The sequence below is a fragment of the Lontra canadensis genome, unplaced genomic scaffold (genome assembly GCF_010015895.1).
Source record: "Lontra canadensis isolate GAN:19392208 unplaced genomic scaffold, GSC_riverotter_1.0 scaffold40, whole genome shotgun sequence".
Lineage (NCBI taxonomy): Eukaryota > Metazoa > Chordata > Mammalia > Carnivora > Mustelidae > Lontra > Lontra canadensis.
The window spans coordinates 4128046-4152885 of record NW_022631034.1 but is presented as its reverse complement, the minus strand read 5'-3'; the positions used below and the strand labels follow the sequence as shown (position 1 = coordinate 4152885).

Sequence of the window (24840 nt, the reverse complement as noted above, 5' to 3'; positions counted from 1 at the left end):
CATAACAAAAGCTGATCTTGTTTTTAAAGTGCACTTATGATTTATAAAGTAATCTCATGGCATAGTCTTAATTTCTTTCTTTAATTTGAAACACGGTATTATACCATCTTTTATATAATTCTGAAATCATCCTAAGTTATTCTTCATTGAAAATGTCTTCTATTTGACAGGTTGTAAGTTCAGTGTACACTTTAAAAACCTTATCAGGATTACATACAGATGCTAGTTTATTTTAATCAGTATTACTTTGTATATTACTGGTAATTTTAATATAAAATATATATGAACAAATTAAACATAAGAAAATTCCAATATGCAATTTAGACATAATGTTTCTGCCAATGTAGTTACAGAATCCTGAAACTGATTAATTTAGTTAATAAAAAAGTCAAATTAATTTTGTTGCCCATGTATATAAAGCAAACATTTATTGAATGCCTACCATATGCTAGGGCTTGATTACTAGTGTTACAGAGATACACAGAATATAATTTTTGGCTTCAGTGAGCTCATAATATAGTAGAAGAAAAGTCAAGAAACCAACAGTTATGAAATATTAAAAATATAAATAATCTACATAACAGTATGTATTAAATAATAAAGATGATATCTTAATACAGTTGACATTATTTTTTTCGTTCCTAAATAAGTATTAATAGAATAGAAGATAATATTGTAATGTCATTGCCGGTTATTTACGGAATCATCTTATTTGTTGATTTGTAAACTTAATAACTCTCACTTAAACCCATTAAACTTATGCACGTGTATTTGAATGGTTTAACAAGAAGGCCCTAGTTGAAATACTTTTATGTGTGTTTTCATTTAGCATTTCAGATCTTTATGAAAGTTATTAATTTAAAGACATTGAATGATTTTTATCTTTCTGATTTTAATCTGTTTTCCTTCCCATTTAAAGATGAAACTATAGACAGCCATTAAAATCCTTAGAAAACTGTGTAACTTTTAACCAGCAATTCAACTTCTAGAAATTAGCTTAAGGGCATAACTAGACAAGTTGCAACATTCATTTACTAATATGTTCATCGTAGTATTATTTGTAATAATAAAAGTTACAAACCACACTTAAAAGTCTAATAGCAGAGAACTAATTAAATAAATTACAGTAAAGTCACACAATAATATAATATGTGATCATTAAAAATGAAGTTCTAGGTGGCAGCTACAAAAGTATATTAGTCCTTAGTGAAACAAGGAAGTTATAAAACATTATACTCTATGATGCTATTACTATATTATCATACTATTTTTGCTGAAACATGTTTATATACATATTTGTGTAAAGGGTATATTCCTAAATATTAGCAGTGGTTGTACTGGGTAATGAGACTTCATTGTATATATACATATGTATATGTATGTATATGAAAGCAGAAAGGAAAAAAACATATGTATATATAATATACATGCATATATGTATGTATACATACATACACATACATACATATATATGCATATATGTATGTATACATACATACACATATATACATACATATATATACATATGTTTTTTTTCTTTTTGCTTTCTGTCTTTTCTAATTTTTCTACAACGATTATGTACTGCTTTTAGCCTTAAGAAAATAATAAAAACTAAAAAAATTTTAGATTAACAGTGTCACTATTCAGATCATGTTCAGCTTGTTAATTTTGTCAGTTGTACAAATGGTCAATTCAAAAGGAATAAGAAAACAGGTTATTTGGAAAGGACAGTAACATAAGGAATGATGGTGAATCCACCAGACCAGGGAATGACACTGGTTATGAAAACAAAAATAATCCCTATGGCCCTTTACACACCGGGCACATAACACTCATTCCATCTGTCCAGGAGACTGTATGTGCTTGGTCCTCCTGGCAGTCCCCCTCTGCTATTGGGTCTCCGTACAACAGACAGAATGCCACTGTTGCTCAAAATAAGCCAATACATCTCTGGGTGGTAGAGATGAAGTTGTTCTGACTATTTATCCCAGCAGTCAACATCTGGGCTACCTAGTTAATATTGATTGCTTTTCTCCAGCTTATTCTGCGAGAACCATTTTAATAATGTTTGGATGAATCCAGACCATAGGAGCTAAATTACGATCGTGTCTACAATGCTTGGAGGAACAGGTAATGCTCCACAACCTGACTGCTGAAAGAATATGAGTGTAATGTATGTGGCAGGTTTAATTTCATCCATCACAAAGCTCTGTGGGATTCAATCTCTGTTCTGAAGACTTGTTTTCTTGTTGTTGTTTTTAAAGGTTTATTTATTCTAGAGAGACAGAGAGAGGGAGCAAGCATGGGGTTGGGGAGAGGGAGAGAGAGAGTCTCAAGCAGACTTCCTGCCGAGCGTGGAGCCTGATGCGGGGCTGGATCCCATGACTCTGAGGTCATGACCTGAGCCAAAATCAAGAGTTGGGTGTTTAACCAACTGAGTCACCCAGGCGCCCCCTGAAGACTTGATTTGAAGCTATTCTTAGGATGGCCTGAGTCTTCCAAAGCATTTATTGCTGCTTTCTAAAGCTATAATATTTCTTTTCAATCAATACATGTCAGCAACTAAGAAACTGCTACTGCCCCTTGGTATAGTTTTTTTTTTCTATATTTATACAGATATACAGATATATCTTATCAGGCAGCAAACTGCCACTTTAGTCAAAGCAGATAGCAATGAGTGTTATATTTGAGAAGGGTCTGTGGCATTCTAATTTGTGGAGGTGGAATGTTTCCCAAAAGACTGCCCACAAAGGCCAGTGCCTGATTTTTCACTGTATTTGTGTATATAAATACAGCCATATGAGAAAAATAACTCAACCCATTTTGTGGTATCTGTTATGGTGAATATTGATGACTTTGGTACAGTTTTGGAAAAGCTCGTTGTAGTAATGTGTCAGTCTCCCTTTTAATAAATTCATTTTATTCTGAGACTGCAAAAAATACTTTGGCCCTAATGACAGAATTCGGTGAGGAATCAGATTATTTGTATTCTGAATGTTAGAACAGTAACTTCCCACTGTTTGGTAAAAAGCCATCATGTATGTTATCAAAGATCCATATTATGGCATCTGGTCAGTTGTATAGCTCTGCTGCAAGACTTAAAGTATGCTCAATTTCTGTAACATTTGGTTGAGTGTTAAATGTGGGACAAATAACTACATAATACGTTCAAAACAAGAGAAACAACACATAAACCTAAGCTTATAGCAAAACCATTTTGCCCAAGGAAGGAAAATGCCTCAGTAACTCTTTTTCAACAAGGTAGCATTTATTAGTACTTTTCTGCTGCTGTCAAGTTATCACAAATTTAGTTGCTTAAAACATCACAAATTTATTATCTTATAGTTCTGTAGTTAGAAGTCCACAACCAGTTCTGCTAGGCTGAAACAAAGGTGCTGGCAGGGTTGCATTATTTTCTGGAATCTCTAGGGGAAAATCTGTTTCCTTGCTTTTCCCAGCTTCTAGTAAATGTCCACATTCCTTGGCACATAGTCCCCCTTTTTCAACTTCAAGCCAGCAACTGTATATCTCTCTGACCATTCTTCTATATTCACATTTCCTTCTGACCAGAGCCAAGAAAGATTCTCTATCTCTAAGGATCTATGTGATTAGATTTGGCCCACCTGGATCCAGGATAATCTCCTCATCTCAAGGTCCATAATTTAAAATCACCTGCAAAGTCCCTTTTGCCATGTAATGTAACATATTCACAGGTTCTAGGCATTAGGATGAGGCTATCTTTGGGGAGGGGACCTTTTTTTTCTGGGTGTATAAGAAGAAAGAGCATAGCTCTGGAATTAGTCTGTGTTCCTCACTTAAAAACTGGGCAAGTTAATTAACTTTTGTGTACTTAACTTTCCCTCATCAGTAAAATGGGTATAGTAAAGGCACATACCTCATAGTTATTACATTGAGTAAATACATACAAAAATACTTAGAACAGTAGATGGCATTCAGTGTAGCAACAATAAATGTTATCATAATTATTGAAAGTCTGAAGGTTGAGCTACAATCCAAGGTCTTTATATTCAGTAAAACCCATACTGGAAGTTTTTGAATCTCTAACAGTTCCATATTTATTGTCTGGAAACATTCAATCTGGAATATATTGAAAGGCCAACATTTGTTATCTTTCCCTCGAATGCCCAGCAGATAAAAGGATTTGCATCTCCTATTTAGGGAAGATGACGGGAAGAGGGCTGGGAAGTCTACTACCTTATCTGTGGTTTTCTAGTGCTGGCTCTCAGTGATAATGGTTCTAATTATTGTTCGCTCTCAGCAGCGGACATGAGTCCCAACTAGAGGGCTTTCTGATAGTTCTTAGTAACTTTCAGGGGCTACTTCCTTTGGTAGCTCCAAGTCAGGAGCATTTGCTCTTTACAGTAATAGCTGCTACAATCTAGTTATGGCATCTCTGAGTATATTTTTCTAATGTCTGACATCTCATAATTGGCACAATCGTTTTCCCCTAGCACCACCTCTAGAGAGCATCCCACAACAGAGCAACAAAATATATGCTGCAAACTTTTCCAAAGAATATATGTTTGCTTTCCTCAGACACCAATACCTGGGTGTGCTTGAGTCAGACACAGATCTCCTGGACTCATGAATTACAGAGGGATCCACACAAGTTTGCACCTACGGTAATCTAGAGAGGGCTGGCCAGGTGTTGCTAAGAGGCAGGACCTGTTGCCATTTCATTTTTCTTAAAAAACAGTTTTGTTTTTTTTTTAAGATTTTATTTATTTATTTATTTATTTATTTATTTATTTATTTGTCAGAGAGAGAGAGAGAGAGAGGGAGAACACAAGCAGGCAGAGCAGCAGGCAGAGGCAGAGAGAGAAGCAGGCTCCCCACTGAGCAAGGAGCCCGATGCGGGACTCAGTCCCAGGACCCTGGGATCATGACCTGAGCCAAAGGCAGTGGTTTAACCAACTGAGCCACCCAGGTGTCCCTAAAAAACAGTTTTTATGCAAGTCCTCAATGGTTTTGTTTTCTTAAAAGTATCCAGAATAGGTTCTTTTTTTTTTTTTCACTTCTTTCTGTTAGTAATATGGCCAGAAGTGCCACAATTTTTTTTATAATCACTTTTTAAAATTTATTTTCATTATAACAGTATTCATTGTTTTTGTACCACACCCAGTGCTCCATGCAATCCATGCCCTAATACCCACCACCTGGTTCCCCCAACCTCCCACCCCCCACCTCTTCAAACCCTTCAGATTGTTTTTCAGAGTCCATAGTCTCTCATTGTTCACCTCCCCTTCCACTTTCCCCCAACTCCCTTCTCCTAACTCCCCATGTCCTCCATGCTATTTGTTATGCTCCACAAATAAGTGAAACCACATGATACTTGACTCTCTCTGCTTGACTTATTTCACTCAGCATAATCTCTTCCAGTCCCGTCCATGTTGCTACAAAAGTTGGGTAATCATCCTTTCTGATGGAGGCATAATACTCCATAGTGTAGATGGACCACATCTTCCTTATCCATTCGTCCGTTGAAGGGCATCTTGGTTCTTTCCACAGTTTGGCAACCGTGGCCATTGCTGCTATAAACATTGGGGTACAGATGGCCCTTCTTTTCACTACATCTGTATCTTTGGGGTAAATACCCAGTAGTGCAATTGCAGGGTCATAGGGAAGCTCTATTTTTAATTTCTTGAGGAATCTCCACACTGTTCTCCAAAGAGGCTCCACCAACGTGCATTCCCACCAACAGTGTAAGAGGGTTCCCCTTTCTCCACATCCCCTCCAACACGTGTTGTTTCCTGTCTTGCTAATTTTTTCTTAAGAAACTTTTACTTTTCACAAGTAAAAAAGTGAGTATGGGAGGTTTTTCATCGTGTTAAGATCTGATTTTGTCTAACTGGTTATCCAGTCTATACATCTCTAGACGTAAACTTTAATGGACTCGGAAAGTTAGTCTACAAGGCCAACATTTCTAACTTTAGAGGAGAGAGGAACTTTGTATGGCTTTTTAATGATGAAGGTGAATGAGTGTGACAGTCTCAGCTACTGTAAAGGTCGACCCCAAAATAGAACTGGTCTTAAGGGAACTGCAACTTCAATTTATGAAATATGTTTTTCTTTAAAATTCTGAAAAGTCCTGGCTCTGGCTGATGCTAAGAAATTGGTTTCTAGGAAGGCCATATCTCAAATAAAAATTGTACACTGTTATCATTACAATTCAGAACACACTGGTTAAATATGATAGAATATAGTATTTTATGCTTTCATATAATTATGAAAGTTCAAAAGTGTTTCTGGAGGAAAAGCTGACTCATAAAGAACAAACACAGCTATAGATTGAATAGATTTTAAAGTTTCTTTTTTTGTTTCTTTTATTTTGTTTTGGGTTTTTACTTTCTGCCAAAAGTGTGCAAATAATTTGTTTTTTTATGGGTCAGGAAGGTTAATATGAACCTATGTTGTGGCTTATGGAAGCAGAAGTGGATCTACATAATAGACTGCATTTACTTAACTCTTGTGATTAGTAGGAGACTTGACACATCAAGGATATAAAGGTATTATCGATAGTTCTCCTCTCTATGAATCAGAAATGTGATCACAAAATATTTTAAGATTAATTTCTGACACTTTGGAAAACAGTGTGGAGATTCCCTAAGAAATTAAAAGTAGAGCTACCCTATGACCCTGCAATTGCACTACTGGGTATTTACCCCAAAGATTCAGATGCAGTGAAAAGAAGGGCCATCTGTACCCCAATGTTCGTAGCCGCAATGGCCACAATCACCAAACTGCGAAAAGAGCCAAGGTATCCTTCAACAGATGATGGATAGAGAAGATACGGTCCATATATACAATGGAGTTTTATGGCTCCATCAGAAAGGATGAATACCCAACTTTTGTATCAACATGGACAGGTCTGGAGGAGATTATGCTGAGTGAAATAAGTCAAGCAGAGAAAGTCAATTATCATATGGTTTCACTTACTTGTGGAACATAAGGAATAACATGGAGACATTAGGAGAAGGAAAGGAAAAGTGAATTGGGGAAAATCAGAGGGAGAGATGAACCATAAGAAACTGTGAACTCTGAGAAACAAACTGAGGGTTTTGAAGGGGAGATGGGTGGGGGTTTGGGTGAGCCTGGTGGTGGGTATTAAGGAGGGCACGTATTGCATGGAGCACTGGATGTGGTGCATAAACAATGAATCTTGGAATACTGAAAAAATAAAATAAAATTTTAAAAGATTAATTGCTAAGTGCCAAATCTTAGGCTTTGAACAGTTTGCTACCTTAACAACTGAGGAATCTATATGTAGCAAAAGAAGATATTTATCCATGGCCATTAGAAACCAAAGGAGAGTGGGGAGGGAGGGAGGAAGAAAAAGGGATATTAGCAGTGACTATGATGCTTCTGTGTATTAATGAACTTTAGTCACCAAAGCAATGAGATGTAAAATCCATAAACGATGAATAGAAATAATTGTTTAGAAGCCTAGGAAATTTGACCATCAAAAGACAGAGATATAAATATGCTACAACCGACCAAAGTCCTCTAAAATTTCTCAAAAATCTTTTGCACAGATGTTCAAAGGAATAACATATAGTGTATATATTTATTTATTAAACTCTCTTTCACACATTTTTAAATAATGTAAACATTAAAAAAGAAATCACCTGGCTACATTTGTAAAAAAATTTATTAATAATTCACTGGAGCAACAAGGAGACTGGTAAAACTCATAGAAATTGACTTACACGATTGCAAATACCTTAATGGCAATATAATGGACATTTTTTTTTAAATTAACATATAATGTATTATTTGCTTCAGGGGTGCAGGTCTGTGAATCATTAGTCTTACACAATTCACAGCACTTGCCCATAGCACATACCCTCCCCAATGTCCATAAACCAGCTACCCTAACCTCCCCTCCAACCCTCCACAGCAACCCTCAGAGTTTGTTTCCTGAGATTAAGAGTCTCTTATTGTTTGTCTCCCTCCAGATCCCATCTTGTTTCATTTTTTTAACGGCCATGATCTTAATGGATGAACTATAAGTTGTTTAGGCTTGCATCCTTCTTTTAGGTCATTTTAAAGGTTTGTTTAGTAGCCAAATTAAAAAAATATATATACACAAAAAAATATACATATATTTATATACATAAAAATATATAAATATATTTATATATTATATATAAACACCAATGTAGATAATAAATAAGTATATATACTATACATATATATGTTTAGTAGTTAAATAACATAAATATATATAGTTTTCAAGATACTGCTTTCTGACTTGCTAAAAGTGTCCAAAAAGTAAGCTGTTTATTCCCCTTTATTTGAGATTCCTGTAAGAAATGACAAATTGACTACTAGAATAATTTTTATAGTTTCATGCTGATATAATGCGCTATTCTTTTTGGGGGAAATTTGAATGTAAGGGCTAAAATTATGTTTGGCTTTGGTTACGTTATCATTATAATTTTTCTTTTATTAATTGCTCCAGTACTCCAAGTATTAACAAAAAATGAAACATCTCTGGGATGTCTGTCCATTATGACTGAAAGTACCTTTGCCTCCTATTCATTTCTTAATGAAATTCTTTTCTTTTTATTTAATTTTTAAAAAGATTTTATTTATTTATTTGACACACAGAGATCACAAGTAGGCAGAGAGGCAGGCAGAGAAAGAGAGGAGGAAGCAGGCTCCCTGCTGAGCAGAGAGCCCCATGCGGGGACCCTAGGACCCTAGGATCATGACCTGAGCCGAAGGCAGAGGCTTTAACCCACTGAGCCACCCAGGCGCCCCTCTTAATGAAACTCTTGAACTGAATAAAATTTTCTTTCATTTGATTTTCATATTTGTTTTTAAAGGTAAATGCTCATACTCCTTTACATATTGTGTTTTCAGATTTCTGCCTCTTTGGAAAAAAATTTAAAAAATTCCATTTATTTCATGAATGCTTTAAAGCCTATATTTAATATGCCACCTCAAGCAGTAGTGAATTTTTGGATTGCTGGGCTTGAACCGTTTACTGATTCTGTTAGAGCCTTTCGAACAGAGGGTTTTCTTTTCAGCTTCATATATAGCATAAAGAATGGAAACTATCAGAAACAGGAGTAGGGGACTATAGGTGGCTGTGGATTCTTCTTTGTAGCAATTCCCAAAATAGTACTGGTAATCAGCTTCCTGGTTATCATCACTGCAGGCTTCCTTAAAGCCTCTACAATGGTATAATTTTTTACTCTATTTCAAAATAATGAACTTCAAAGTGAAGGATTCAGTGAAAACTTTTTGTCACTTATGCTGAAATAAGGTTTTTGAAGTGAATTATTTTGTTGGAAGCTAAATTCAGTCAAACTATGATTCTTTCAGACTTAGGTTTTGGTTTTATTTAACAGCTAACACATCGTTGTGTAGTTAGACCATGCTAGAAGTATTGCTCAGAGGTGGCAGGGAACTCAGAGGTCAAAAGGGCCAGTGATAAATGCCCAGAAGGCACACAGTTGTGAATTCCTAATACACTGACCTATGAAGTGGCTCTTAGGCCAAAGCTGTGCTTTGGCTGTATAGTGGGGAATGACAAAGATGGTTGGTTGGTTTGTTTTTTTTCCCACTTTTGAGATGCTCTATTCATCCGTTATTTGAAATTTTATAGTGACAATGTTTTCATTTATTATCTGTGTAACTTTTTAACAAGTATAAGTTAAGGAAAAAGGACTTTGCTGTTGTAGACATTTGAGACTAAGAATGTGGTACAGTTTCACAGGATGATGACTGATGTCACCCCGAGTAAATGCACTGAGATAGCCACGTGGCTGATGAATGGAAGGGAAGCCGTTCACACTCAGTCAGAATGCACCTAAGAAAAAGTGGTTCTTGATTCTCTGTCTTTTTGACCACTAACGTTTTAGAGTTCAGAGATGGAGTCCTTCAGAGGACTGAAGCCACCCCAGCTCGTGTGTCAGACAAAACCAAACATACTGTGGAGTTTTTCTTGCAGTAAAAGAACAAGTCAGTCTTCCCACGTCTATATTATCTCACTAAATATGCCATTCAGAGTCACGGTAGAAACAATTTTTTTTTTTTTTGGGTCAGGGAAGAAATAGAGTAAACTTTTCTTTTCCTCAGTCAGAGACTTTGGTATACTTCAGTAAACAAAGAGACAAACAAAAGTAAGACACGATTCTTCTTTAATCAATTTAATGTTTAGTCCAACGCTAAAAGAGGTTGCTTCCTACCTCCTATTAATGAGTGTCTTTGGGGGTTCAATGACAGTACCTTGTTATGGAAATGTCATTTGTATATGGTGATGTGGTTTGATCAATGAGGTTTCAAATATAGGAAGTAGTTTTCTACTCCATTATACTTAAGACAGTAGAATTAGTTACTAAGACTATGTATAGCTGTACTAATTATATTGTAAAGGTGACAGGCAATTAAACAAATGCATATTTGCCGAGACAATTATCATATGATCTCACTGATACGAGGAATTTGAGAAACAAGACAGAGGATCATAGGGGAAGGGAGAGAAAAATGAAACAAGATGAAACCAGAGAGGGAGACAAACCATAAGAGACTCAATCTCAGGAAACAAACTGAGGGTTGCTGGAGGGAAGGGAAGTCGGAGGGATAGGGTGACTGGGGGAAGGACACTCGGGAGGGTATGTGCTATGGTGAGTACTGTGAATTATGTAAGACTGATGAATCACAGACCTGTACCCCTGAAACAAATAATACATTATATGTTAATAAAAACAAAACAAAACAAAGCAAAAAAATGCATATTTGCAATTTTGTGCCTCATATAATAACACTTAACTGTTATTATCTACTCACTGCTTAATCTAACTCTGGATTTATTTAAATAATAATTTAAGTAATAAAAATAAATAATTACTTAAGTAAAAATATATTTTAAATATATTATTTTAGTCAATTTTTAATATAAAATATTTTAATATTTAAATTTAATATTAAATTTAAATATATATTAATATATTTCATGTAAAATATGTAATATATATTATTACTTAAATAATAATAAAATATATTATTACTTAAATACTTAAAAGTAAAATAAATATTAAAATATTAAATATTAAAAAGTAAAATAAATATTACTTAAATACTTAAATATTATTACTTAAATAATATTACTTAAATAATATACTTAAATAATATTAATTTAAGTAATAATAAATAATAAATAAATGATTAAATAAAACTATTTTAAGTATATATATTTTAGTTAATTTTTTATTCTTAAAAAATAACACACTGTAAATTCTGATCTACAACTTAATTTTCTGGCATAGTTCTAAAACTTTCAGGTTAACTTGTCTTAGTTTCTCCTGGAAATCTATTCTCATCTGTCTGTGGCTTTCTCCTGATTTATTAGAAGGATCTTAGGGAGAATTTAAGTCAGAATTTGCAGAACTTAAGAATCAGCTCTTTGAGTTTACATGATTTCTTCACACACCCAAAGAAAACTAAGGGTGTTAACTCTGAACTTCCCTGCTCCTTTTGATCTAGTTTTGCAAACGTTTTCTTTAGTTATCGAAGAACACAGATTTGTTTCAATTGGTGATTACTATCTCTTAGGGAAACTGGGACTATATTTGTAGAATACAGCAGTGTCTTTTTTTTTTTTTGTAAGAAAAAATATTAATCAGAAAAATGACAAGGATTTAAAAGCAGATTTAAATGGGTCTCAATGCAAAAAGCCTGACATAGTCAATTTCTGGGTGCAGACTGAAATACCGGTTGCTTTGGCGATCTCAGTTAGATGCCGTGGTTGAAAGCATGCAGGTTCTAGGCAGTGCCTCTCCTAGATGCAAGCATGTTGGAATCTCTAGTACTAAGGGGCTTTCAGTTTGAAAGATGAAAAAAATCTACTGTTTTCATGATAGTATAATAGACACTTTTGGGGACCTGCCCAGATTCTCTTTATCAAATTGGTGTTCTTATCCTACAGGTGTTCCTGATGGCTCATATCTGACACTTCTCTTGAAAATTACCATCAGCTGGAGCCTACTTACTGTGAAATGCTTGGCAGGTTATACCATCGCCTCTTCTCTGGGAATAACTACATCCAATCCCTGATACCGGGGCACACAAGGCCGTTTCCTTCTTCAAGGCGAGACATCTAGTGGAAACTACTCATTCCCCTGAGCACTGTGCCATCACAATTCCCAAGTCTTTGGCCAGTTTCTTCCCCGCCCTATCCTGCCTCAAGCCTTTCTTTAAGATTTCACTGGAGAACAGCTCTTTCATTAATTGCTTGTATAACAATCCCCATCTCGAGTTTTGCATCTAGGGAAACCGACTTTACACAAATGCAAACTACAAAAGTTAAAGCTCTGCAGTATCTTCTTGCTTCGTAGGGGTATGTAGAGTCTATTATTCTGCTTACCAGTGATTCTTTGGAGGTCAGAGTCAGCATAGAATAACTTTGGGGTTGGAATGGAAGAAAAGTGGGTGATACTGTTTTTAAATACATATTTTTGAGATATATCTCAAGTATGTGGGTAAAAAACATTTAGATAGTATCGCTACAGGCAGAGAACTAGTAACTATTCCTTTTTATTTATTTTCTGTTTTATTTCTCATAATATTTCCAAGAATTCTAGTAGGTTTATAAGCTTTTCAAGCAAGAAAAGAGAAATATTATGAGACCCTGGAATACCACTTAAATCACGTTGGAGTAACTTTATAAAGGGAAAAAGACTTCACACTTTCCAAAGATCTGTTTGACCCTTAGTAATTAACTTTCTTTCATTGATGGGTCTGTCAATTCTTGTTAGTTATCACAGGTATTATTTATGAATTAATTTTACATGCTTTCATATTTTGATTGAGAAGTGTCTGGCACTTTTCCAGTAAATAGTAGCAAACTTGGACATCTCTAAATCTTTTCCCACACCATTTTCTGCCTGAATATTTTACTTACTTTATTCCTTACTAAATGGCTAAAATGATGCAGCAGATGGAACATAAATAATGTACAACTCTAGCAACCAGTACAGCTACTAATGTAGTAGCTATGTACTTGGGCTTTAATTTTACTGATTGTTATAAAATACCATAAAGTGATAGCAATCTTAATTCCAGTGATTTTTCTAAATCTATTGTTGAATTAAAACATCCCAACCAGTGTTCTTATTTAAAGTGGTACTTTTTAATTGCCTTATATTTTTCACATGTATACCCCAGTGATATTTTTGGGAAGAACCAAGCCTGTGTTGAGTTTTATTATATTCTTTCAGAAGTGGAATCCATGTCTTGTCTCTCTATATTATAATGTCTCAAAGCTACATTGTTCTATTGGCTAAAGCACAGTGCCATGCCTTTAGAAAGTTTCATTTAAGTGAAATACCTGTAGGAATCCTACTGATAGAAGACTGTGAAGACTACTTTTCTATCAATATTTCTGAATAGATTCAAGCTTTTTCCAACACAAAGAACAGAATATGGAAAAATACACTTTTTATTTTAAAAAAATTTCACTTTTAATGTCCTCAAAGTGGTGTTCTGGACCTCAAATTACAATTTGACTAAGATACAGCCGAAATAATCAGTTATGTTGTAAAATAATTTATGCTTGGTATTTATTTTTTAAAATTTAGTTTTATATCTAGGGGCACCTGAGTAGCTCAGCCAGTTAGGAGTCCAAAGTCTTGATTTTGGCTCAGGTCATGATCTCAGGGTTGTGATATCCAGCCCTGCATTGGGTTCCATGCTGGAGCCTGCTTAAGATTCTCTCTCTTCTTCTCCCTCTGCCCCTTCCCCCACCCCAAAAAAAAGAAAATAAAAAAGATTAAAAAATAAAAATTTGGTTTTATATCTAAAAAAAAGACGATTAATCCTTCCTTAATCCAAAATTCAGTATGTAAACAGAATTATTTCTATCCCTTGCTCCTGACTCTTACTTTCACATAATTCATAGAGTCTTCAAATTACTTTGTGTTACATAATCACTATAAGTAGAATTAAGGATAGGACAGGTATATAAGTTATAGTATAAAGTTAATTTCTAAATATATAAAATCATATGTATCTGGTAGATGTACAAAATAAAGGAAATGTGTTACATGCAGTTTAATAATTATGCAGTAAATATAAATCATATGCTGTGTGGAGTTCTAGACAAATGTGTTTGCTATTCTTGATTTTTATATCTATGAAGAACACATGACAAGAAATAGACATGTAGCATGTACTTTTTCGTAAGTCAAAAACATATCTTCTGCCAATTACCCAATGGCACAAGGCTCAGCAAACCTGGAAGATTATTCCTGTGGTTTTCTAACTTAACACTGCCAAGCGTGCCTCTGGCTGTTATTATTCCTGGGTAAAGGTATCAAGTAAACGCTTTGATTCCCAACATCTAGTACTTCTTCTCTTGATATTAATCATATACAACATATAAACTTTTATTTGATGCAATACCCATCTCCACACAAAGAAAAAGTCCCATTATTTTTCTAGGTGAGGAAGGAAGGGTGTAAAGATGTTTAAGTCCTGTCCGCAGGCTGTTCTGGCATCTGGAGTCAATCTTTTAGAAGTCATAAAAATAGGATAAAATAGAGTAAGGTATTCTAAATTCCAGGGCATTTATTTAGGGTTTATTGGCAGTTATATTTTACATTTGCCATGACTCTAGTATTTTTCCTGTGCTTGGGATTTTACCTGTACTGTAGGCAAAGACACTTAAAATATTTTAAGAACATGGATTTACTCTCCTATCATTTCTGTGTCTACATGCAGATTGGTCAAATCAGGAGAAATATGGCATCTGCTGAATGTAGTTATTATGTTCAAACTGTGGAGAATCGGTGATTGTTCAGTCCCAGTGCCCCAGTATGTATATTTCCTGATGTCCAGTGTTTTGAGGATATCCATAACATGGCTTTTATTTTGATACTATGACTAGATAATTGTTCATGAGACTTTTCAGTACTATACTTTTAGAGCATATAGGGAAAGGGGCTATGAGTTTTCTTTAATATCTTTTTTTTTTTTAAGATTGTACCCATCTTTTGACAGAAAGAGAGAGAGAGAGAGAGCACAAGAAGAGGGAGAGGCAGGCAGAGAGAGGGAGAAACAGGCTCCCTAGAGAGCAGAGGACCCAACGTGGGGCTTGATCCAGGATCATGACCTGAGCCAAAGGCAGAAGCTCAACTGAGCCACCCAGGAGCCCCTCTTTTATATCTTTAAGCTTTAGGAGCTTAGTCTTTTCTCCTTAAATGAGGCAAGGAGGGCTATCAGTCCCTGAAAGATGAGCTATGTGAATGCATCATTAAAAATCCACTCATCTTCTGGGTCTTGAGCTGACTTGTGAAGTCACTACAATAACATGGTATCAGTCATCCATTTAATCCAGTCTCTTCTTTCTAACAACATGGGGTGGAAATCACACTGGTCAATTATTTGAATTTTGTAAACATGGATTACTATTCCATGAACATTTAAAAATGGGCAAAGATTTTGTGGTTTATTCCATTGGCAAAATCACAACTATAATGATACTTTAGTCCAAAAGTTATGTAATTGCTTAGTAATCCACTGTGTACAGTGCTATTCTAATTATCTAGATTCAATAGAGAATACATGCTGACTTCCAAGGACTTGTTGAAACAAATATCTAGACTATGACTAATTAGAGGATTTTGTAATACTTTCAATATTAGAATATCATATTAGTCTCAACTCTACAGGGTATAAATTTGTCATGTGGCTCTTCTGCTAAGTGGCATTTGCAGATAGAGGCATGCATCAGAGTATTTATTAAGAGAAGAGAATTTAAGAGTCAGATCAATTTGTGTTCAAATCTTGCCTGCCACAGATCACCTAAATGACCTTGGACAAGTTAATTAACCCCTCTGGGCCTCAGCAAAATGAGGGATAGTAATACTCAACTAATACAAGTTGTTATGAAGATCAGATAAGCATGTAAAGAGCCTAATAGAGTGACCAGCACATTATAGACACTCGATAAAAGGCTATTATTTTTATTACTGTTATTATTATCATCAGATATGTTAGATTAAAATCTTTCATCTCTCTCTAGCATATGGCTGTCCTGACAGCAATGTTTCCTATGATAATAGACCAGATCATGGCTTCCAACCACTTTACTGGAGGGCAGAAGCAAGCATAACGTAGGACCATATTCCTCTGGTTCTCTGAAATTTTCCCTTTCCAAGTATGTAAAAGCAGTTTTCACCTGGCAGTGAACCCAAAATAATGAACTCCACGGCAAGTGAATAGGTCTGTTCAATTATTAAACCTTGTTCTGTCAATGACATGAGCTGCAGGACTAACTGGGTTGCATCCATTTAGTCCCAGAAGACCATATTCAATTAGGACAACCTCCGAGTCTTTGAGAGTAGTTAAGTTTGTAAGACCAGATGCTGTTAGAAGCTCTCAAAGTCCAGTATAAAACAGTCTCCACGTCTGGCTTAATCCTGACTTCCCTCTAAAGTCTCAGTTAACTTTTGGACTGTCTTAAGTGTTGTATGCATAATCTCATGCTACCCCAGAATTTAAATGGGAACTTCTGCCAGATGAACGACACAGCTCACTTTTGCCTCATTCCCAAACTCCCAGTCTTTTTTGGGATGACTACTTCGTACTTCATGTTTTCTCTGTCTGACGATATAGCAGGTAATCAGTTTGATCCTATCTCACAATGGTCCTTGGCATTTGGTGAAATGGTGGTTCTCATCAATCATAATGAAGAGGATGGGATAAATCTACTGGCTACTTTATATATAAAGTCCTGAATGCCTCAAAGGCATTCAGTTATCTTGCATACTTAGAATTTTATAAAACATTCGAACATTCCTGAGCAGTACGTAAAATAATATAGTGTGCTTCTGAGAATATAGTAAATCCATGTTTATTGGAAGAGAATATGTATCATATTAAAGTTTGAGCTTTTGCTTGACTAGGACTCCTTATAAAACATCCAACTCTAACTCAGGTAGTATCTGTTCAATTTAAAAATCTGTTTAGTTTGGTTTTCCTCACCCTCAGCTGTAAATTAGCCAACTCATGAAAAAACAAAAAACAAAAAACAGTCTCTTTTTCAGCAGTGGAAAGAGGAGTATTTTTTAAGTTCATTTTCATTTTCTTCCTTTTTGGCATTTTTGGTTAGTTTGGATTCTACTGGATTCTACTCTAAATTTTATGCAATGGCTAAATGAATGGGACATGGGGCTAAAGAAATGCAACTGAATTTCCAAGAGATTAATCCCTTTCCTTGTGAGTGAATTAAGTTCTTGTAATAATTGTCAGACCCAAGGTCTTCAGATCCTCTGTACACTTTTAACTAAATATCCACCCTATGTTTGCTGTTACATGAAAAGTGGTCAATAAATTAAGAGCAATCTTTAGAGTCTTCTGCAGATTTGCAATTTTTAATTACTCCCATCGATTTTGCAATAATAGAGATTCACTTTTTAGATTGTGAAGTGTGTTTTAGAGAGTAATCAGGCGAAGAAAAGTGCTTTTGAGGGGAAATCTTTCAGTGGACACATTATCAATTCAAGCTTTATATCTGTTGCATTTAACCAAAAGAGCAAATTATAATATCATAGAAACAGTTCAGTCTCACTAGAGTCATTAAAATGTTACAAATGTGAAATTAAATTAATAGTTCTAAAATGTTCATATTAGTTATAGTGGAAGAATTACAGGCAATAATTTTAAAACCTTGTATTTATTCTCTCCTTGAGTTGAAAATAACATCAGAAAAGCAGTAGCATTCAGACATCTTGACTATTTAGCAATCTGTTCATCCTTAAACGTTTGTTACCCTGTGCCTTCCAAAAATAAAATGAAAAGTTGTATATGCTGGTGAGAAAGGAGAGAAAACATGTCTTTTGGATTTTAACTATCTTAAGAATGATATGATTAATAACTTCTCATTGAAAGAACTTGGTGGAGAAAATGTGAGACCGGAGAAAAAGAGAAGGGTCAAGATGGATAAAACATAATGATTTGAGGCTTTTAAAAATACCATCATATGTTTCTGATAATTTTGAATTTTCATACTTTTTGTCTTAAACTATACTGATAATTTGTTTAAAATTAAATAAACACTTGATCCTACAAAACCATGAATATTTTAATTCTACTATATCAATGGTTATCTTCAACATCATTTCAAAATAGAAAGGCACTAGTCACTTATGATAGACATTGCTAACTGGCATTCCCCTAATTATATAAGGCTGTCTCATGCACATTTCTTTGTAGAATAGCTGCTCCAACCAACCAGCTGACCATCTATAGCCACTGGGGATTTCTTTCTAGTCCCTACCCTCTAAATGTGTATGGTGTGAAAAATTCTACCTTCTAGACCGCTCTTCTTCTTTTCCAGAAAGGAAAGGGCATAAAGAATGTGAGAAAACAAGAATATTGGGAAGAAGTAGAGGAAAATAAGGGATTAAAGGCTCTGTTTCAGGTTATAGAAATCTCCAGAGTAGGGACACCCAAGTGTTTTCAGAATGAGGTTTCATGATCAGAAACTGATGTGTGGGTTATTTTTTATAATAGTGGTAAGTTGAAAGAATCTGTCCCAGGTTGTAACTCAAAAGTAAATCGAGAACCTGTGGAGGTTTTACTTATATCTAATTTCTGTCTTTTTTCATTATCCCAAAGTTTTGTGATGTCACTTAATGAAATACATTTGATGAGGTCAAAAGTATATAGTTTCAATTATTATCAAATTATAATTACTAATTGATTCAAAGCTGAGAGCATTAAACACTGATGGTAGCAGGGTAGGTTATATAACTCGGGGTAAATTATTTTAAATAAAAAAGTCAGGTAGTCCAGGTCCACAGTGGGATCAGACAGGCCAGATGTCAGTATGGGCACACGTTGGGTGTTCAGCATGGAGGTGGTGGTGACCTTTTACCCATGGTTTGAGAGATAGGTAAGCATGAGAGGATGCCTTTAATTTTCTGCCATGGCTAACTTTGATTTTCCCATAGAATGTTTGTTTTCTGTGGTCTTTCAGTTCTATACTTCTATTAGTGAAATATTTTATTAACATAATTACTTAAAGAGATTTCAGTCAGCTGGCCCTGGCAATAAAGCATTATTTAATCATTCTGTTACCATGAGAAAACATTTTCCCAGATAACTGATCTACAAGGAAACTTTTGGAAACAACTTGTTATAAATTGCATATATAGTTTTCTTTAAAAAATATACAATTATGAGCAAAACAAAAAGCAAAAAAACAAAAACAAACAACTTTCCTTTGAAAGAGAATGCTGATTTTTTCCCCCTATTCTTAGGATTTGTCAAGCACTGCAGTGAATTTTTTCCCCTGTGCTGAAAGTGTATCTAATTGGCTTCATAATTAACTATTTTATTAAAGCCCAGTACATTTTTTTCTGACCTTTTTTTTTCTGCAGTAAAAGACAGTGTTTTTCTAATTAAAACCGTCAATAAGAAAGTCACTTCTTACCTTGTCAGAAGGTTTAAATGGATTTCCTTGTCCACTAATTCCACCACTGATACTAAATCCAAGGCCAGGATTTTTTTCTATTCTCACACAAAACTATATAAAAAAGATACAAAAACGTGATCAAATATATATGAAAACTAAATATTTTCAAATAACTGCATCACAGTAGAAAAGATCCACATTTCACTTAAAGTTCCCAGGGTTAGTCTATAATTATCTCAGTACACAAAAGACAAAGTACTTAGTGCTTCTATAGGAATAAATCATGACTGAAATAACCTGAAATTACCTGGGCAAGCAGATATTTACTTACTCATTATTGTGGGTAGAAATGCACTTTGATTAGCAGTTTTTTAAAAATGAAAAGCTATAGTTATAACAATAATAAAATTATGCATTATTTCAGTTACCTACTTTAAATGCACATATATTCTGACCAAGTAGAAGAGACCGTATGAGTAAGTGAAAGAACATTTGCAAATGTTCAGTGAGGGAAAATATGGCTGTTTAAATAAGTTGCTACTGCTTGCTAGGAGAGTAGCACAATTCATCTCCTTGGTAGGTGATTCTGTTGTTTGGAAATAGCAGGGTTTTTATTTTAAGAAAGGGGAGAACTTTTGATCAGAGCTCAAGTGAGGGTGGAACAGTGAGAAAATGAAATACTCAGTAATAGAATTTTTGAGTTTGTCACCAGCTCCTGCAGAGGCAGTTAGAAGCCTTGGAAGACAGAGGAGAACACTGAAAACAGAAAGAGGTCAAGACTGTGGAGAAACTGACAAGGAATAGTTAAGTATTTAGAACTGTGAGGGCTAATATTCTAGTATTCTGTGCTGTATTATCTCCCCAAACCTTAAACCATCAATGAAAATCTGTTAAACACAAGAGCCTTGTGCGTTAACACCTACGGGGAAATGATGGCACGGGAGTAGGTCCACGTCACGCTCAGGCTGTAGTATAGAGGAAGCTATTACAAGAGTGAATGCAGATAAGAATTTAGCAGAAGGGAAGTCATTACCAGGAATGATCTAGAGAGATGATAACAAACCTAGGAATGCTTTTTTGTTTTTTCCTAAGATTTTATTTATTTGTCAGAGAAAAAGAGAGAGAGAGAGAGTGTGGGTGCATGAATGCACAAGCAGGGGGTACTGGCAGGCAGAGGGAAAAGCAGTCTCCCCACTGAGCAAGAAGCCTGATGTGGAATTCTATCTCAGGGCCCTGGAATCATGACCTGAGCCAAAGACAGACTCAACTGACTGAGTCACCCAGGTGCCCCCAAACCTAGGAATTGTTGATGATCCTGAGCTGGGATATGTATGAAGGCCATGATGAAAATGCTAGCTTTCCATGTAAAGTGGGATGGGGTGACCTGAGATGACTGAAAGACTTGGGACCCTAGTGGGTGCATACATTTTGGTTACAGAAAGAAAGAAAGAAAAAAAGAAAGAAAAAATAAAAGAAGGGAAAAGAAAAGAAAGAAGGAAGGAAGGAAGGAAGGAAGGAAGGAAGGAAGGAAGAAAGATTTTATAACTTTTAAGTACAGAACAAATACTGGAACTAGGTGAACAAAGTCTTACCAGAGATTAGCAAGCCAAAGATTAATAAGGAGTTAAGAAAATAAAATCTAAAGAAATACATTCACATATATTTTGTATTTATATAAACATATACTGAGAAAGTTCTTAAAGGTGATTGTAAATGTTTGCTTTCTTAGGTAGTGTAATGTCTTCCCCAGCAATCTTGCTTAGTTAGACTATTAATTTCCTTGTGGACAAATGTAAATGCCTAGATGCTCTCTATATTTTTATTTTCAAGATACCTTTAATCCCTACCTCTTAGATAGTTCAAGGCAAATTTGAGTACTGTTCCTGGCTTAATTAGCATATATTAAGAGTCCCTGGGAACTGGATTAATTAGGTTTGGCCACTTAATGAGACTATTGTTAATTTACTATCATATTTCTTAATAATAAATGTAATGTTTAACTATTACATAGTTCACTTGCAACACAAGGGCAAAATACTATCCACTAATGGGATTTTTATGGTAGAGTCTTTAATGAATAGTTTCTAAATTATGGGTAACTGCAATTACCATAAGTACTTTCCCATATTTTTATTTTAAAGATATGTTTAATTATAACTTTTCCTCTAATTGAGCTAGGTTTGTTAAAACTAGTTATCATAGGGTAATAGCAACAACAGTTTATAATAGTTTTGTACTTACATGGCTCACCATCTGTTGATATGAATATAAAATAGCTTGATATAGCTCAAAGGAATATTTTAGTTTTATTCAATATACCAGTTTACTTTGTATCCTTTTTTGTTATCATTGGTTAATTAGAAAATAGTAAGGAATGAACTAATATGGTTTAAACATTTTACCTTTGTGCTTCCCCTACACGTTTCCAATTAAATTATTTGAAATTTGGGTTATATCTTTCTCGTGTGAAAATTTTATATTGCAAATGAAATATGTGGAAAGTATATACACTGCCAGTTTTCCCCAGGCCACTCTAAAACCTGAAAGGAAATGTATGCAACAGATTTTATTTACAAATTAAATTGCTGAGAGTAGTTTTTAGTAGTTCTCTTTCAAGGCACTGACTATATCTATTTTATATTATTGTCAATCTGGAAGGCACTAAAAATCTATGGGAAACAAATTTCGTATGTGCCAAGTATGTGAAGAACTGCCTCAATATATTTTTTAATAATAGAAATAATAAAGATGACACTGTGGTTTTATAAATGTGACAAACAACCATAAATTCTGATCTGAAGCTAGACCGCCCTTGGGCATACTATGGTATGGCTAATAGGTTGCGTTGTGATCGCTGCGTCCCATAAAGCATGTCACAGAGCGTATTCATCTCACATATAAGGAGTTCCACCTGCCTGGTAACGGGGCCATAAAATGTAAGAGGAGAGAATAGCTCACAGCCAAGAAGTAGTCAGAAACTAACGAGAATTATCAAAGAGGAAATGCAGTGTTCTAGCAAAAGGTCAGAACTGAGAGGCTAATAAATAGCTTATGTAATGAAAATCAGCATTTCAATTTTCTATTAAGATACTGATATCAAGGAATGAAGTTTCTGGTTGAAAATACAAATAACGGGCTGGAAGTCAAGGGTGTATTTGCTTCTTTGAGAGTCTGCTTCCATCATCTGACTTGACTTCACGCTTCTGGTCTGTGTCAATCTTGCTCTATTAAAATACTGGGTCTTATTTTAGAGAGGTCTACAATAAAATGGGTTATGTAGCAGCGAGGCCCTGTGAAGTCATAACCTATAATCTCTAAAAGGTAGTAATATGGTCTTGCAATGCTCTACAAACTAGTGGCAAGAATAAAGGAGATGGTAGCTCTTGTGTGTACATGAGCACATACGAACAATTTATGTGTTTGTGTGTGTGAGTGTGTGTGTGTGTTGGGAGGAATTAGGATTAGGATCAGGATTAGGAAATTGCATTGCAGAAAAATATTTGGTGGTGCTGTAATGAACTGATGTGCTATGATATGTTCTAATTATCATTATCTTTCCTAGGAGTGTGTGTAAAAGCTTTTAATGGATACCTTTGTTTTTGCTGTCCAAGATCCACTCATCCTAATTCTGGTAGCTAAAACCTTAATTTCTCTCTGAATAACTCACCAACTTCTTTATTCTCAGCCTATATACTTTAAGTGAATCATGTTATCTAGGTCTCAAACAAAGCATTGTATGCCCTAGAAATGTGAATGTTTATAAGATGGGCAGGTAATCCAATCAAAAAGGAGTAATGAGATGCCTCCTATGATTTCCAGGAAAGAGAATCTTGCTCTCTCCTGCTAGTTTTAAAACTACCATGAGGAGAAAGCCTTTTTTGAGACAGGAACCAACCCATAGAGAGGTCATGAGCCCACTTTAAGCCTCATCTGAAGCTTGCCCATTCCTGTAGTTTTAGCTAAGTATGTATGAGTTAAACCCATGCCCCTTCTCCATTTTTTTTTTTTTTTGGCTTAAGTCTTATTAGGTTGAGTCACTTATAATCAAGGGGACATTTGCTTATTTGTTATAAAACAATTGATTTTTCTTGTCTTTTACTTTAAAAAAACAAAATATGGTTGCTTGTTGAAAATCTTTTTGGGAAGTGAAGTAGGCAGAACCTAAAAAATTCTGTACTGATTGAAATTCAAGGTGAGGTTTTGATCTACTAGAGGGTTGTTAATTGTTGAAGCATCAAGAAGAAACTTTGTAATCAAGTATATTAAGCTTCTGAGGCCATTTCTATGCCTGACTCCTGAGAGTATTACAAGAGAGTATTAGTGAAGACGTATCCACATCCACATGGATTTTTATGCAAGTAGGACACTTGGATCACCTGTATTAATCATATCTATTATGTTATCTCTTCATTGACTCTCTAGGACAATGGCTGGCACATGGGTAGCACTCAACTTTTATTTTTATAATTATGTGCATATATGACAAAAGATACTTTCAAATATGCATTGTCAAAGGTATATAACGACTCCTTCTTGAAATATGTCATGAGCTGTTAGCAGGTATGCCAGTTGTTCAATGGCATGCAATTAACTGCTTGGAAAAACCATTATAGCTTTGAAAATGGAAATTGTTATAGAAATCATTATTCATGACTTTATTCCCCAAATATTTACGGATTTCCTACTAAGAGCCAGGTACCTTGTTAGACAGATAAAAGATCCTTGCTGTCATGGAACTTACATTCTGATGAGAAGACATATTAAACATGTAAATAAGAAATAATTTCAGATAGTGAGATGAGCTATGAAAAAATTAAAGCAAGAAAGGTAGAAGTAGAGAGTGATGGATCAGGAACATGGAACTATTTTAGGAAGAATAGCCAAGAAATGATATTTCAAATACTCAAGTGACATTTTAGCAGAAATACAAATAATGTAAAAGATCATGCAACAGACAAAAAGAAACATGAGAAAACTGCCAGCCCATAAAGTCAATGATTTTAAATGCCCTGAAGGTAGATGGGTCTTTATAAAATCAAGAAACAACAAGATGGCATAAGGATAGATGTATAGATCAATGAAATAAAATTGAGAGTCTAGAAATAAACCCCAAAATTTATGGCCAGTAGATCTTCAACAAAAGGTCCAAAGTAATTCACTGAAGAAAGAACAGTTTTTTCAACAAATGGTACAGGGACAACTGGATATCCACATACAAAATAATGACTTTTATCCCTACCTCACACCATACACAAAAATGAACTCAAACTAAACCAGAGACTGAAATGTAAGAGCAAAAACTACAAAACTCTAGAAGAAATACAAGAGTAAGTCTCTATGATCTTCAATTAGGTGATGATTTCTTAGATATGAAACCAAGTATGATAAAATGG

General features: G+C 34.8%; 1 protein-coding gene across 4 annotated transcripts in view; it reads right to left on the bottom strand.

Annotated features, from left to right (window-relative positions):
* LRRC7 (leucine rich repeat containing 7) overlaps positions 1–24840 on the bottom strand; it is a 547026-nt gene that overhangs the window by 15231 nt on the left and 506955 nt on the right. For all 4 annotated transcript variants that reach the window (XM_032870083.1, XM_032870080.1, XM_032870082.1 and 1 more), the window contains one exon: positions 19466–19558. In XM_032870083.1, coding sequence (XP_032725974.1) covers positions 19466–19558 — 93 coding nt within the window. The remainder of the gene's footprint in view (positions 1–19465; positions 19559–24840) is intronic.